Source organism: Myotis lucifugus, unplaced genomic scaffold, assembly GCF_000147115.1.
Source record: "Myotis lucifugus unplaced genomic scaffold, Myoluc2.0 scaffold_69, whole genome shotgun sequence".
Taxonomy (NCBI): Eukaryota; Metazoa; Chordata; class Mammalia; order Chiroptera; family Vespertilionidae; genus Myotis; species Myotis lucifugus.
The window spans coordinates 2,625,675-2,639,527 of NW_005871117.1; the positions used below are offsets into that span (position 1 = coordinate 2,625,675).

The window sequence follows — 13,853 nt, forward strand, 5'->3', positions numbered from 1 at the left end:
AGAGCCACAAGGGGTTCCTGTGAATTGCAGAGTTCTCCAGGGGTGGTCATCCTCCCAGATGGGGGGGAGTCCCAACATCTGCTGGGGGCTCACCAAAAGGATTATCAACTCTGCCAAGAAATGGATGGAAACACAGGTGGTTGTGTATTGAGGAGATATGTACAGCTGCTCAATTCCCTGGAAGAGTGAGCACCTGCCAGACATTGGCTGGAGCTGCTGAACAAAGCTCATTTCTGCTGCCAAAGAAAGGAGAATTTACAAAGAGCTGAGGAGATCATAAATTCACTGGTGAACATATCTGGTGCAGACAGGGACTTGGGGCAAGAAAAAAAGTTAATATGATGAAGTAGGAATTCATTATCAATCTAAATGGTTACTTAATATGGTTAGATAAACATTCCAAAACATGGAGATATTTTAAAGAGCAGTCTGAATTTCAATGCCAAAATTGAGTAGACTTTACACCGTCTACAAACAATTCAATACATAGTCAACAATTGAAAATGCTAAGTTTCAAAAGCTGAGTTTTTTATTTACACATGCTTACCTCAAATACTGAAAGGTCTTTCCTTCGGTAAATTTCATTTGCTGGAGGATGAAACCATCCACATTTCTTTGAGTGTCTCAACAAAATGTTTTTACTTTTCATATATTTAAGACAGAATTCACACAGGTAAAGCTTTGGTAATCTGTTAAAATTTTAAAATCAAAGAATCTTTCAGATTGATTATACTGTTTAGGGGGAAATAATAAATATTGTTCAATGATCTCTAAATCATATCAAGGTTGTTGCATTTCAAAAAAGTAGTTTCAAAAAAAAGCAAAAAAACAAGCCAGTAGTAAAGAGAACTGACAAACCTTACATTACTTTTCCACATAAAATTTGTTGCCTTATCTATGAATAAATCATTTCTTTTCTTAGAAATGCCCTAAAGAAAGAAAGGTTTTCAGAACTGGAACCACTATTCTAAAAATCAACAGTAAGGACAGCATCCTGTCATGTAACCATGTATATTTTTCAAATTTCATTTAATGTCATAGTTTCAATAGTATATGTGGTCAGTGGTGTAATTATAATGATCTTTTACTCAGAAAGAAGTGAATTCATTATTTTAAAAAATAATCTGCATACTTATAAGGCTGAAGAGCCCTAGAATATAATTGTTTCCTCTTGTAGTTAGGGGTGAGATGACTTTAAAGTTACTATCATAGTTACATATGGTCTAAAGCGCTAAGTGTAAGAAAGTCAAAAGATCTGGTTTGTTTCTACCAATTCCACTGACTCTTTTGAGTAACACCAGACAAACAGCTTTCTCTTCCCTGCTGACTTTTCCTCCTCCTTATTTTATTGTACCCTGTCACACTTAAATGGGCGTTGCTAGCATTTACGTAACAAATGTTCACAAGCACTTTCAAGGTCTTTGGGGTATAAGAATTGGGAGGTTAGGGTGGGGCAGGGCTGGGTGGAAGGGGTAAAGGGGGGCAGTGGGGGACATCTGTAATACTGTCAACAATAAAAAATAAATTGCCCAGCCAGCAAGGCTCAGTGGTTGAGCGTCAACCTAAGAACCAAGAGGTCACAGTTCGGGGCACATGCCCAGGTTGTGGGCTCGATCCCTGGTGGGGGGCATGCAGGAGGCAGCTAGTCAATTATTCTCTCTCGTCATTGATGTTTCTGTCTCTCTCTCCCTTCCTCCCTGAAATCAATAATAATAATAATAAAACCCCACAAAAAACCAACTTCATTCATTCATTAAAAATAAAAAAAAGCCGAAACCGGTTTGGCTCAGTGGATAGAGCGTCGGCCTGCGGACTGAAGGGTCCCAGGTTCGATTCCAGTCAAGGGCATGTGTCTGGGTTGCGGGCACATCCTCAGTGGGAGATGTGCAGGAGGCAGCTGATCGATGTTTCTCTCTCATCGATGTTTCTAACTCTCTATCTCTCTCCCTTCCTCTCTGTAAAAAATCAATAAAATATATTAAAAAAATAAAATAAAATAAAAAATAAAAATAAAAAAATAAAAAAAAGGGGAGAAATATTTTGAGGAGTTAGGTACAGACTCAGATAATAGTAATTTCAAATCTTGAACTGATATGCAAATTTTATTCAAAGCTCTCCGAACACATGACTTGTGATTACCCATACAAATTAAAGCTCATTGGTGTTTTTAAAAAGTTGTTTAAGAACACAGAGCCAAGTGATATAACCTGGGAAGAGAAACCAAGACTCCCGACAGTTTGCTACTGAACTTCTAGAACCCTCCCCATCCTCTCCAGTTAGATGACTGGCCAGACACTCACATGGTAGAGAAAAGGACAATGTTTATTGTAGACAAAAAGCAAGTGTGTGATTAATTAGACACTTTGCAGGCTAAAAAAGTTGAGAAGATACTAATAAAGCATACCCTGAGGTACCTGAAGGAAGATATCTGCCCACAAGGTACCCGTTTTAAAATATATTAGTTCAAGACAATCTCAGTTAATCTTAGTTCAAGACAAATGAAACCTCTAGTACTATTATTTTCTCTTCACTTTTAACAAGTTAGTCACAGATGGCTTTAAGGTAAATATTTGGGGAAAGGTCTTTAAGGCTACCCTCTCTGACCTACATTCCCCCATTTTTCCTTCTTTTGCTACATTTCAGTAAAAAACTTGATAAAATGCTAGCAATCAGAGACGAGACTAACGAATTAGTTTCCTAAACTAACTAGGAAAAAGGCAACGTAGAAGAAACTACCAAATACTTTATAATGGCTATTTTTTTCCTGAGTTGGTTTCATATACAAATAACATTTACCCAATTAACCAAAGAGAAAAAGCATGATCTAGAAGCTAAAAGGCAAAATTTATGATGCCGGTGTAACTAAGGAGCATTAGGAGCTTAAATAGGACATTAAGTACTATAAAAAGATACCAGCAAAAGTAATAGTTTTGGAAGCACTTAAAATCTACCATCAAAATTTATGTCCTGAAAATAATATATTCCTGCTTTAGAATCAAGATTTTTCCTTCCTCACATATATGACATTAAAGTTATATACCTGCAGGCTTATTCCATTACCTTGCATATTCCTGTGGGTAAGGTGAGGAGTACCAGGTTTGGATTTCATATTTCCCAAATTCTATTACAGAAGGGTACCGGCCACAGTCTTCCACTCCACTCTCACACTCTATTTTCTGTCAGAGAGAAAGAAAAGAAACAAAACATAAGTATTAGAAAGGGATTTCTTCACTTACATCTTGGTTCTTTCACTGGTGGATATGAAAACCTATCAAACCAGAACCCTAATCTTAATTGTGAATTTTCATGTTGTTGAAAAAACAGTATAGGCCTTGAAATAATAATCAACTTTGTATAAGGTTTATATATAAACAAACTAATACTCTAAAAAACAGTATCGCCAAGATAGGATGAGCATGATGTAAATACAAATGTCTATTGAACTGAATTCAATGATCTGTTGCAATGTATTTAAACTGAAGAAATTAAAAGATGATGAGGCTATTATACAGACTCTTTCAGTCCCCTTTCTTCCATAAAGTAACATTTATCTCAATTATAATTAAATAATCAATTGTGAAGTCTCCTCCTACTCCCCTTACTCCTGTGCAGTAGGATACACAAGGTTAAGAACATTGTCTGCCTGATTCACTGAGGCATTCTCAGCATCTAGCACGGTGCCTGACACAGACAAGAAATGTTCTTGAAAGAAAAAGCCAGTGTTAGCATGTTGGAAAGAAAGGGCTTTAGACTTAACAGTATCTTTCAGACAATGCCTGCTTTCATCCTATTTATCTATGAATGCCAGAAATAGGCTAAAGAAATTGTAATATTTAAGGACTTCAAATTTCAAAGATTGGGGGAAACTTTGACATTTATCTTAGCCAAACAACACAAAGCATACTGCTGGGGCAGAATGACAAATGGAAATATCCAATAGCCCCTAAAGTAGAAACCATCGAAGTATTTAGCCCAAGTGACTGCTACTGAAAATAAAGTTTAAGAGCCTATAGATAGCCTCCTCCCCCTCAAAAAGGAAGTGAGCTGGGGTAGGGAGTGTTGTGCCAACTGAATGTGGTCTACTGACATAAAAAAGTCACAATCCATAATAAATTTGTCTTTGAGAAGTCCAATAGCGTTACCGTTCAATGTTTTGGTGACAATAAGCTAAGTAGAGTTAACATTTTAAGTGGAATAATATAAAAAAATTCCTGGACAATAAAAAGAAAAGGGACTATAACTGATCATACAACATAATATTGCCTTTATCAATGCCAAAGAGTTAAGGTTGTGAGACATTTTTCATATGGCTGGCCATCTGTGTTGGCAGCAGCATTGGTAAACTTAAAAGCAATGTTTTTCCTTTTTGTTAATGATTTAAAATTGCTATCTTCTATATTTGAGAAGAAAAAAAAATTAGAATTCTATTCCTTTACAACTAGGTGTTTTTCAAAATCGGACTCAACCACTGCTACTCTGGTCTATTTTGTGAGACCAGCTGAGCATTGCCAACTTTTAAGAGTGGAGATACCTCTACAACGTCATTGCCTTTAAATGGACAGGCAACAAAAATAATCTGGTCATAGTTAAAGAACCACAGAGGATTTTGAGGGGGAGTTTCTATAAAATCAAAGCAGTCATTTCATAATAATCATAACTTAAGAAGTCACATGTTACCCTTGTAATAATGGTAGCGGGGCCTTACCTCCCATGAGAGTTCCTGGGCCTGCTTAAACACATCCAAGTCCTCTTCGGTGACAGTATCTTTGCTCCCAATCACATTTATATCTGTACTTTCTTGTTTGATGCTTATTTTGATTTCAGTATCTGTCATTTAAAACCAGCAGAAAGTGTCTTCACTGACTTGAATCACTAGTGACCACCGTATATTACCAAAACGGTACCAAATTAGCATAGTGGGCAAATCGGGATTTTCTGTAAAGCTTTATAAACTTTTACAGCTAAGCACTGCTCAAAGATCCAGCAGTACCCTTCCCCTGCTGTACCCCAATTTTTATTTGAATAATCACTGTCATCTTCTTATAGCTTCAGTACATAAATGAGGGAAAGTAAGAGCAACACAAAACAAAATCAGATTTTTCAACCAAGATTAGAAGTCTAGTTATAGAATTCCCATTACCACTTTTGAGATAGTAAAATCTACCACTATGTCCAAATGACACATTTTTTTGTTTTTGTTTTATAAAGGGTAGCACATGTAACGGGCCAATTTGTTAAATGAAATTCTGAAATCAGTTTTCTCCCTAAGGTGAATACACACACAGACACACTCACACCCAAAAGCACACCTCACAGAACCACAGATCAGTTTGTTGAGAAGGAAGCAGGATGAACTTGGTCATGAGAAAGCAATGGAGCAGAGGGGAGTGGGGAGCTGAAAACCCCGTTGGAGGCGCTGACAGCGTGCGACCAAACAGCACTGTGGCTGACGAGGCCGCACGGGAAAGGACATGGCAGAAGCGTGACAGTGGCTACTCATGCGGGACTACAAAGCCAGAAGCAACGCTATGAAGGCATCTGGGGGGGTCCTAGTGTCACTACGAATGGAAATAAATAATAAAAGGTGGGAGAGTATTAGTTGGAAAAACAACATTTTGGAAGTTTAGTCAGCATTAGAAAAAGGTCAAAGTTTCACTGTTTCTGTATGAAAGTGAAGTGAGAACAAGAGAAATAGCTAAGACCTATGTGACAAATAGGAGTTGACTGATTGATTTTTGGGGGGTTGGGGAGAAAGGGACGGGACGCAGGTTTGGTTGGAGCTTTGACCTTTTGCTTACCATCATCCTGATCAGGTTTAATCCTTCCGTCTGTCAAGCTCCCCTTCCCTGGTGAGGGGGTCCCCATCTGAGGGGTCACTTTATATTTTAATCTGCCTAGCATCCTGTGCTTTTTAAGGAAAGTTGTTCGCTTGAAGTGAGCAATTGCTTTAAAAATACGTCCTCTAGCCATCCCCCAGCTAGAGGAGGAGGAGTGAGCCATAAACCTACTTCTAATATCTCTTTTTCCAAAGAAATGGGCTTTAGACTTTGCTGTGGAAGAGAATTCAGTTTTACGACGCATACGCTGGGGTGGTGCATAACTTGGGTGTCCCTTCTTTCGAGACTGTCCCTGAGTGGTATAGATATGAGAGAGTCCATCAAAGAGTGCCTTCAGCTGGCTGTTACTAGTGAGACTGCTCAGGGAGGGCACACTGGACTGGCTGGAGGAACTCTGGGGAGAGGTAGAAGAAGTGGACGTGCTGGACTTTTGTGAACTGGGGCTCTGACCAGAGATGGGGGCTCGGGGTGGAAGTGAAGAAGGTGGAGGTTTTAGCTTTTGTGTGGTACCTGTAGCCAACACATGAGAAGTGCATGACTGTTTCTGAGAGACCTTTTTCCTTGGACGATAGTGCTTTGAAAAGTCTATTATTTCACCTCGTGATCTGCGACCATCAGGTGATGGTGTAAAAAACTTAGTAAGGCCATCAATGAGCCCTTTGGTTTTCTTGTTAACTTTAAGTGTAGAGGCAGAAATGTAGGTGGAGGTGGTGGTGATTTTGGTGGTGGCACCAGGCCGAGTGGGGTCTGTAACAGCCAATCTGCTGCTTGAGTCCTTCCCAGATGCAGCATGACCAGATGAAGGTGTGGTACAGACTTTAGTCTTTTGACCCCTACCAGGTGACCCCCTTCCTGTGAATGCATTCATGGATCCTTCATCACTGGTTACAGACCTAGGCAAAAATTTAGAGAATAGTATCAGCATTTAATAATAGAATTATAAAGGTATCTAAAACAAATTTATAGCAACCAGTTGCATTCAATGTGCTTAAACTTCAGAAGCTGAATTGCAACCCTAAGGACTGTTTTTCTGTGTGTGCCTCCACCTAGATGTCTCTCTGTTGAAAGTTAGCAGCAACTACACCTGTGTGTCACGATTCTCCCAGGGCCCATCCAACAGGTGCTGGAAGAATCCATGTGCACCCAAGGGCCATCAATATAAGTAAGAAAATTTTTGAAGAGACTGAGAAAACCCAATGCTTTCATTATAATTAAATTAAAATGTTACCCTTGTGTTGTCACCAAGTAATTATGATTTCCTGATATGTCTTTTCTAAAATATTAAAGGAAATAAGTCATATTATCTAGAAGCAAAAGAATAAGCTTATCTAATTTCTAGTTAGAAGCAATTTTAACTCAAATGGAAAATTTATATAAATAGAATTTGGGTTATGTCTATAAATTAGTAGGTTTTTATGTGTGGGTTTTCTTGTTTGTTTTTAAAGAAAATACTAAAAGATACCCTTTTCCTCTCAGCAGTTTATGCTTAGGATGACAAGATAACCAATAATACTCTCTAAGTAAAGGAGACAATTAATTACAGCATAAAATATTGCTGAAAAAATGACAACAATAGCAAAAAACCGAAGGAATGATTAAAGAAAAGCTACAGCAGGTCAGACATGACATGGAAAGTCTGGTGAAGCAGCAGCACATTTACCATGGTCGTTATCAGACACTTGGCGTCAGAATCTCTGTACACGGGATCTGACTGCTATTGCGGTTCATTTGGTGGTTTCGCCTATACAGCTGTGTGGTCAACAGAGACTGGAGGTCACTCCATTAACACAGCTGCACACAGGAAGGGCAGCTGTCTGCCTTCACCTCAGGTTAGGGCTTGGAAAGCTACCCATTTTGCAGCAGAATTTCATACAATGGAAACATTTGCATGTGAATTATGGCTGCGCTGGGGCCCAAGAATGCACTTTAAAAATTATCAATTTAGCTGAAGGATAATAATGAAGAAATGGAAGCCTGAAAATGGTATGATATAGAATTACAAAAATATTTTAAGTAATCACAAGTAGAAGACCACATTTGGGGGGTCATTTTGTACATAAAGACATGATGAACAATTTCAGCAGTCAGCAGAAGGGGAGCTGGTGCAGACCAACGGGGCAGCTACAAGCTCATCTAGGGCGGCTCACCCACCCCAGCTTGTGCCTGGCGCCACCTATTCAGCCAAATCAGGTTAACGCTGGAGATTTCTAGTGTCACAGTGAGGGCTACCAATAAACAACTCATCCAGGCTCAATGCTTCGCATTAGCACGCGCATTTGGACTGTATCTGGAATCGATTGCCCAGAAAGGATAATATGCTTATAAAGCATGTACAAAGGAAAACTCCCTAGACTGTCTTAAAAATTCCTAAGCTCAAAGGACAATTTTGGACAAACAAAAAGTTAGGAATGGTGCCAGATGCAATTTTCAGCTGCGTCCTTTGTTTAGAAAGTTTATATCCTAATTTGGTTTTTTTAATTGGGCCCTGAGGATACAGTCCCATTTCAAGAACAATGCTTACACAGGATGAATGCAAAACCATAATTTCTACTTGAGCTGATGCTAATATGAAAGATTTTATTTTTTGTTTGCCTCCAGAAATTAACAAAAATTCCATTTAAAAATGTCTACCAGTTAAAGGGTTTTCATAAAGAGTCACAGAAAACTCTAGAAAAGATCACACATTTTCTATTTCTCCTCTGAGAGATGGATACAGGTACAGAAGGACACTTTTTCTGAAAGCAGGTAATATAGTGAATTGCTTCTGATAAAATTAGGCAAAAAGAGTAAGCAAGTCAGATACTTGGTGTTTGTTCAGGGTGTGTGTAGAGAGCACTTATTCATTTTTACATCACAGTCACCATTTCAGGAACTAGACAATGGGCTTATTAATAGGACTGCTTCAGATATGCAAGTCTGCTGATTTCATTTCTAAACACCTTACTTAATACTCAGAGTCAAATCCCTACTCTATACAGGTTTTACAAACTACATGCATTCCACTTCTTATCTTTTCTCTACTTTCCAAGTAATTCCTGCAGATGTTCTACTGGGCTTTAATGCAACCATATGGCAAAGGTAGTAGAAATGGGTTTCTCATAGTAGAGCTGGAGGCCACAGCGAATTGTTATTCTGTATGTACTATAGGTCTGCACACATATGCACATACCAAATAGTCCTGTCTAACTCTTTGGAGGCAAACATGAGGACAGCCATTTGCAGGTTTCTCAGATGGTCATATTTCATTAAAGGGATCTTGAAAAGTTACAATACTAAATTAGCACCAGAAAAAATAAGTATTTTTCTAAAATGTTATCTGGAGTGACAAAATAGATTCACTAGAGACAATCCCTCTCGTTTTAAAATTCCCACATAACTATCGTATAATTAAGGTCTTCTAATGCTCAGCTACTAACAAAGTAGGCCGAAGGACTGTTTCCTGTGCTGACATTCTGCTTCCATCCTGCTGCTTGAAAAATGTCACTTAGCATCACAGATCCTGCCAACAGAAGACCCCAAAATGCCAACTGTAATTAAGAATGTTATTTTCAAAAAACTTCCACAGCTTATATAAAAGGAGAAATATACCCCATCCCTTGAGTTTGCAAAAATGATGGTAAAAAAGTTAATGGGACCTAAGGGGGTTATAATCACCTATATTTTAAAGCACAACATAAAAGATTTCTTTTTGATAAGATCTCAACCTACAACAATCGTTGCTTTAATTTATTTTTCGGTCGTCCAATGGGTTTTGCATATCGACGTTTTATTTGTGCAGCTTTCTCATGAAGTAGTTTTCTTCCCTTTTTCTTTGGTCTGCAGACTTGGCAAATCCACATCCCTGAATTAATACATATATGAGAAAAATATTTTAATGTTTCATTTTAGGAGAGACATTAAATATAAACTGTAGCTGTGAGGCTGCCTGCATGCAGACCGTGACTCCGAAAGGGGCTCATTCCCTTCTGTCAGTCTCTTCAGGAAGCCATTGTTAAAGGTCAATTTCCCCGTCAAGGTGGTGAGAGCAGAGGGCAGCCCCTGTCTCAGAGCCTTTCCATAAGGCTTTCCCAACATGTCACCACGCCTCCCTCCTCCACATACACACACAGGACAACCCGAGCCTGTCAGATACTATATGTCTTTTGATTTGAGGAAGATATTTTCAAGTCAATCAGTTTTTGGAACATCTGGACAAAAATATTTATTTTATCATCTCTTTCTGGAAATTTTCCACACTAAAAAAACTATCAGTACAAAATATCATTTTTAAATTAAAACTTAAAATGTTTAAGTACTATGGAGCTACAATTATTAAAACTATACACCTGGCATAAGGAACTAGGTCAAGGATAAGAACTGAAAAGCCAGAATACCGAAAGCTAGAGAAAAGTTTAGCATATCAAACACGTTTTATTTCAAATCAGTGGCGAGTTATCAGATAAAATGACTCAATACGTGGTAATGGAACAAACAGCTATCTAACTGGTAGGAAAAAAATTATTCCCTATCCTTTACAAAATAAATTCTAGGTAGGTAAATATTATAATATGACAAAATAAAATATTACAAGTACCAGGAAAAATCCATGGATATTTGTATAATCTAAGCATTACTGACATTTAAGACTGAAGCCATAAAAGACTCATGGATTTAACTGCATAAAAATATGAGCTTCTGCAAATCAGAAAAAAAGGTGAAAATCCCAATAGAAAACTGATTAATGGATAAAACAGGCACTTTACAAAGATTATATACAAACAGCCAATAATCAAACACACAAAAAAATGTTCGATCTCACTACTTAAAGAAAATAATTATCAGACATCTTTTTTCTTTTATCAAATCGGTAAAAATTTAAAATAAGGACATTGTATTTCATTGAATATAATACACTGCTGACTAAAAGATGCATCTGATTTCAAAGATGTTAAAATGTTTGGTTTTTTAAAAAGTGTGCCTTAGATTCAATGTAATAAAGTAATGGTGAGTGCCGGTCATAATACAGGGAAGCAGGTATTCTCATACATAGGTGGTTGGTCTGAAAACCGATACAACCTTTCATGTACATAGCCTTTGATCCAGCAATTCCTCCCCTAGGAATTTATCTTAAGGCAATAATTGTGGATGGAAAAAATTGGAAACATTTGTAATGTCCACCATAGGGGACTGGTTAAATAAGTTATGGGTTTTTTTATACAAGGGGTTGCAAAATCAAATATGTTCAGGAGCCACCCAGGTATAATACATGTGACTGAAGCAAGCTGGAATGTAACACAACAGGGAATAGTGAGACTGGGGTAAATTGGAGCATGCATACTCTACCTAAAGAACTCAAATTAAAAATTTTAAAAATATTGTAGCAGCTCTTCTGTAATGCATTTAGAGAAGTTGTAAATATTTATACATATTTATATATCGCCAACAAAGCATATCTGTGGCCCACAATCACCAGATCTGTAATCTCTGCCCTACATATTATGGAGTTCTACACACTTGTTAAAAACTATGTTAGGAGAACATTTAATGATGTGGAAATGTTAGGATCTATTGTTAAGCTGGGAAAAAACATAAAGTTACAAATCATATATAGAATGTTCCATTTCTTTTTAAAACAGTATGTGGGGCAAGAAGGAATTTCTAATTGATTTTTCTTTTTATCAACCTGTGTTTTCTAAATCTTTCACAATGAAAATGTACAAATTTTGTAATAAGAAGGCAAAGTTATTTTAATGTTTAACATATAAAATGAGAAAAAGGATACTGAGCTAGGCTTTACTTATACAATAAATAGAGAAGGAAAACCTTACCCCGTAAGGATATAACCATATAAAAGTTCAGATGCTCCTGTTCAAAATATCAACTAATGGCCAAGAAAATGGTGATGGCTCCTGTTGCAGGATCTTTGAGTCATCATTATCACCATCATCTCAAAAATAGGTAATTTCTTGCTTCTGAACATAGTACTGAATAATAGGGAGAGTGGTTTGAAACTTTTGACCTATCTAATCTAAACTTATTCTAGTAAAGAAATAGTTTCAGGAGAGGAAGTCTTTTTATCCCTATATCTGAATTAGAGTCTTTATTATATACATTACCCTCAAACTAATCCGTTACATTCCTCTGGTCATAGTCTGTGCCAAACCCATAAGTACTGGAAGATGGGGGATGAAAAAATGCTTAAGGAACCTGTAAACCTCTGAGCTGTCAGACAGCAGGACAAGGCTAATGAGCATGTAATAAAACACATCTTAAATATGGTTTAAAAATTCACCTTTTGGCATTCTGGAAAGTGGGGGGTCACAGCACTCCATATGGAATCCTCTATCACAGGAGTCACAAAAAAGCATATTATCCTGTAATGCAACATATTAGAGACTAATTGAGACTGAAAACAACTGTAAAAGGCCACAAATTCGTATGTTATCCAATTAACAGTAAGAAAATATAATAAAGGAGCTCCATGATCAATGCTGAAACCTGACATCTGTTTATTTAAAGGAATATAGCAACAGTCTACAGGAAATAAGAACCTAGACACGGGAAACTAACACTTTTCCTGGAGATGGAGCATAGAGAGCAGTACTTACTGCATTTTTGCCTTGGATTCTACACGCACTGCACGTCTTGCATTCGATGCATTGCCACCTTAAGGCCTTTACATTTGTTGTTAGTTCAGGACAAAATTTCAAACAGGATGGGTGTCCTATAAGAATAAAAAGTAAATTGTTTTATGGGAATGGTGCCTTAGATGTTTTTAAACTCCCATTCCCTAATACTTAATATAGTGATAATGCCAACCAAAAATCCTTAAGAACTTGAAAATACAAAAATATCAAAGAATCCAAATTATACTTTGTTTTTCTGCCTTTTACCCCTGTATGTAACAGAGTGACTGTACAAATGTTTTCCTTAAGAGAAATTGGTTAATTTTATACCAATTCTAATCACAAGTCTTGGAGAACTTGAAGATGATAGATACTTAGATTATTCCTGTGCCTTCAGGTAAACCTCCTGCCTTCACCATCATCATAAATCATAAACCATCATAAACCCAATGTGTTCTGGTTTGCCAAACCATGACGGCAGTGCCAAAGTTCACACAATTCCTACTCTATGTGTGTAATGAAATCATAAAACATAAAGCAATAGTTAGCTAACTAAAAAACTGGGCTGCTTAACATAATACAACTACAAATGCCTCCTTCTTGCCCCGCCCTCCCCCAACCCACCCCCAAAATCCAGTAGTATACAAAGAATATCCCATTGCTGGAATATACAAAAAAGATAACTGTGGCCATCTTGACACCGAGTCTCTGAATTTAAATTCTAGAAGTAGGAACAGAAATAGTAAATTTGAGAGTTAGAATGTTGAAAGATCAAGGTCAAATGTAATTCACCAAGAAGCATACCCTCAACAGGTCTCCCCATTTTCGTGCGTGTTCAGCTTTTCCACACTCTTTTGGGCACACTTTTTACCTAGCAGCTCTCACTTCACAGAGGAAAACTTGAGACCCAAGGGGCAGCGCCACTCAAGAAGGCCAGCCCGGCTGCGCTCAACAATCAATAATAGATTCCACCACAAGGTTTGGTGAGTGGGAGCCCATATTCTGGAGAAGGCAATTCAGTTTAAAATCTGATGGTCTTTATTCATATAAACCTGAGATCTCCAAGCTTGATTTTATTTTTCTAAATCTGGTCTTAAAATAGTAAGAACATTAGTAAATCCCATGTGAAAGAACTTATAACCAAGCTGCAAGAGAAACCTGAAGGGTAATAAAAAAAAAAAAAGAAGAAGAAGAAGAAGAAGCAGATTCTGCAATTTCAAAACTGTTTTATAATTTCCTGACTTTGGCAGGCTCATTGTTTAAATATGTATTTTGGGTCGCTGCCAAAAAGGTCCTCCTCCCTAAAGCTTAACAGGTGCTTCATAAAATTCCACCCACCAGGAGATTTGGCTTTTTGAAGTAAAAACATTCAAAATCAATCATCAATACTGTTAATAAAAGCACACTATTC

The 13,853-nt window shown here is 37.4% G+C and overlaps 1 protein-coding gene across 4 annotated transcripts in view; it reads right to left on the reverse strand.

Moving 5' to 3' along the window:
- The window catches only part of KAT6B (lysine acetyltransferase 6B), a 180,066-nt gene that overhangs the window by 45,338 nt on the left and 120,875 nt on the right, over positions 1-13,853 (reverse strand). For 2 of the 4 annotated variants that reach the window (XM_006090230.3, XM_006090229.2), the window contains 7 exons: positions 12,425-12,540; positions 12,109-12,190; positions 9,546-9,678; positions 5,799-6,730; positions 4,706-4,827; positions 3,061-3,176; positions 548-689 (listed from right to left, as the gene is read on the reverse strand). In XM_006090230.3, coding sequence (XP_006090292.1) covers positions 548-689; positions 3,061-3,176; positions 4,706-4,827; positions 5,799-6,730; positions 9,546-9,678; positions 12,109-12,190; positions 12,425-12,540 — 1,643 coding nt within the window. The remainder of the gene's footprint in view (positions 1-547; positions 690-3,060; positions 3,177-4,705; positions 4,828-5,798; positions 6,731-9,545; positions 9,679-12,108; positions 12,191-12,424; positions 12,541-13,853) is intronic. The other 2 variants (XM_006090231.3, XM_006090232.3) reach the window with 2 other exon arrangements.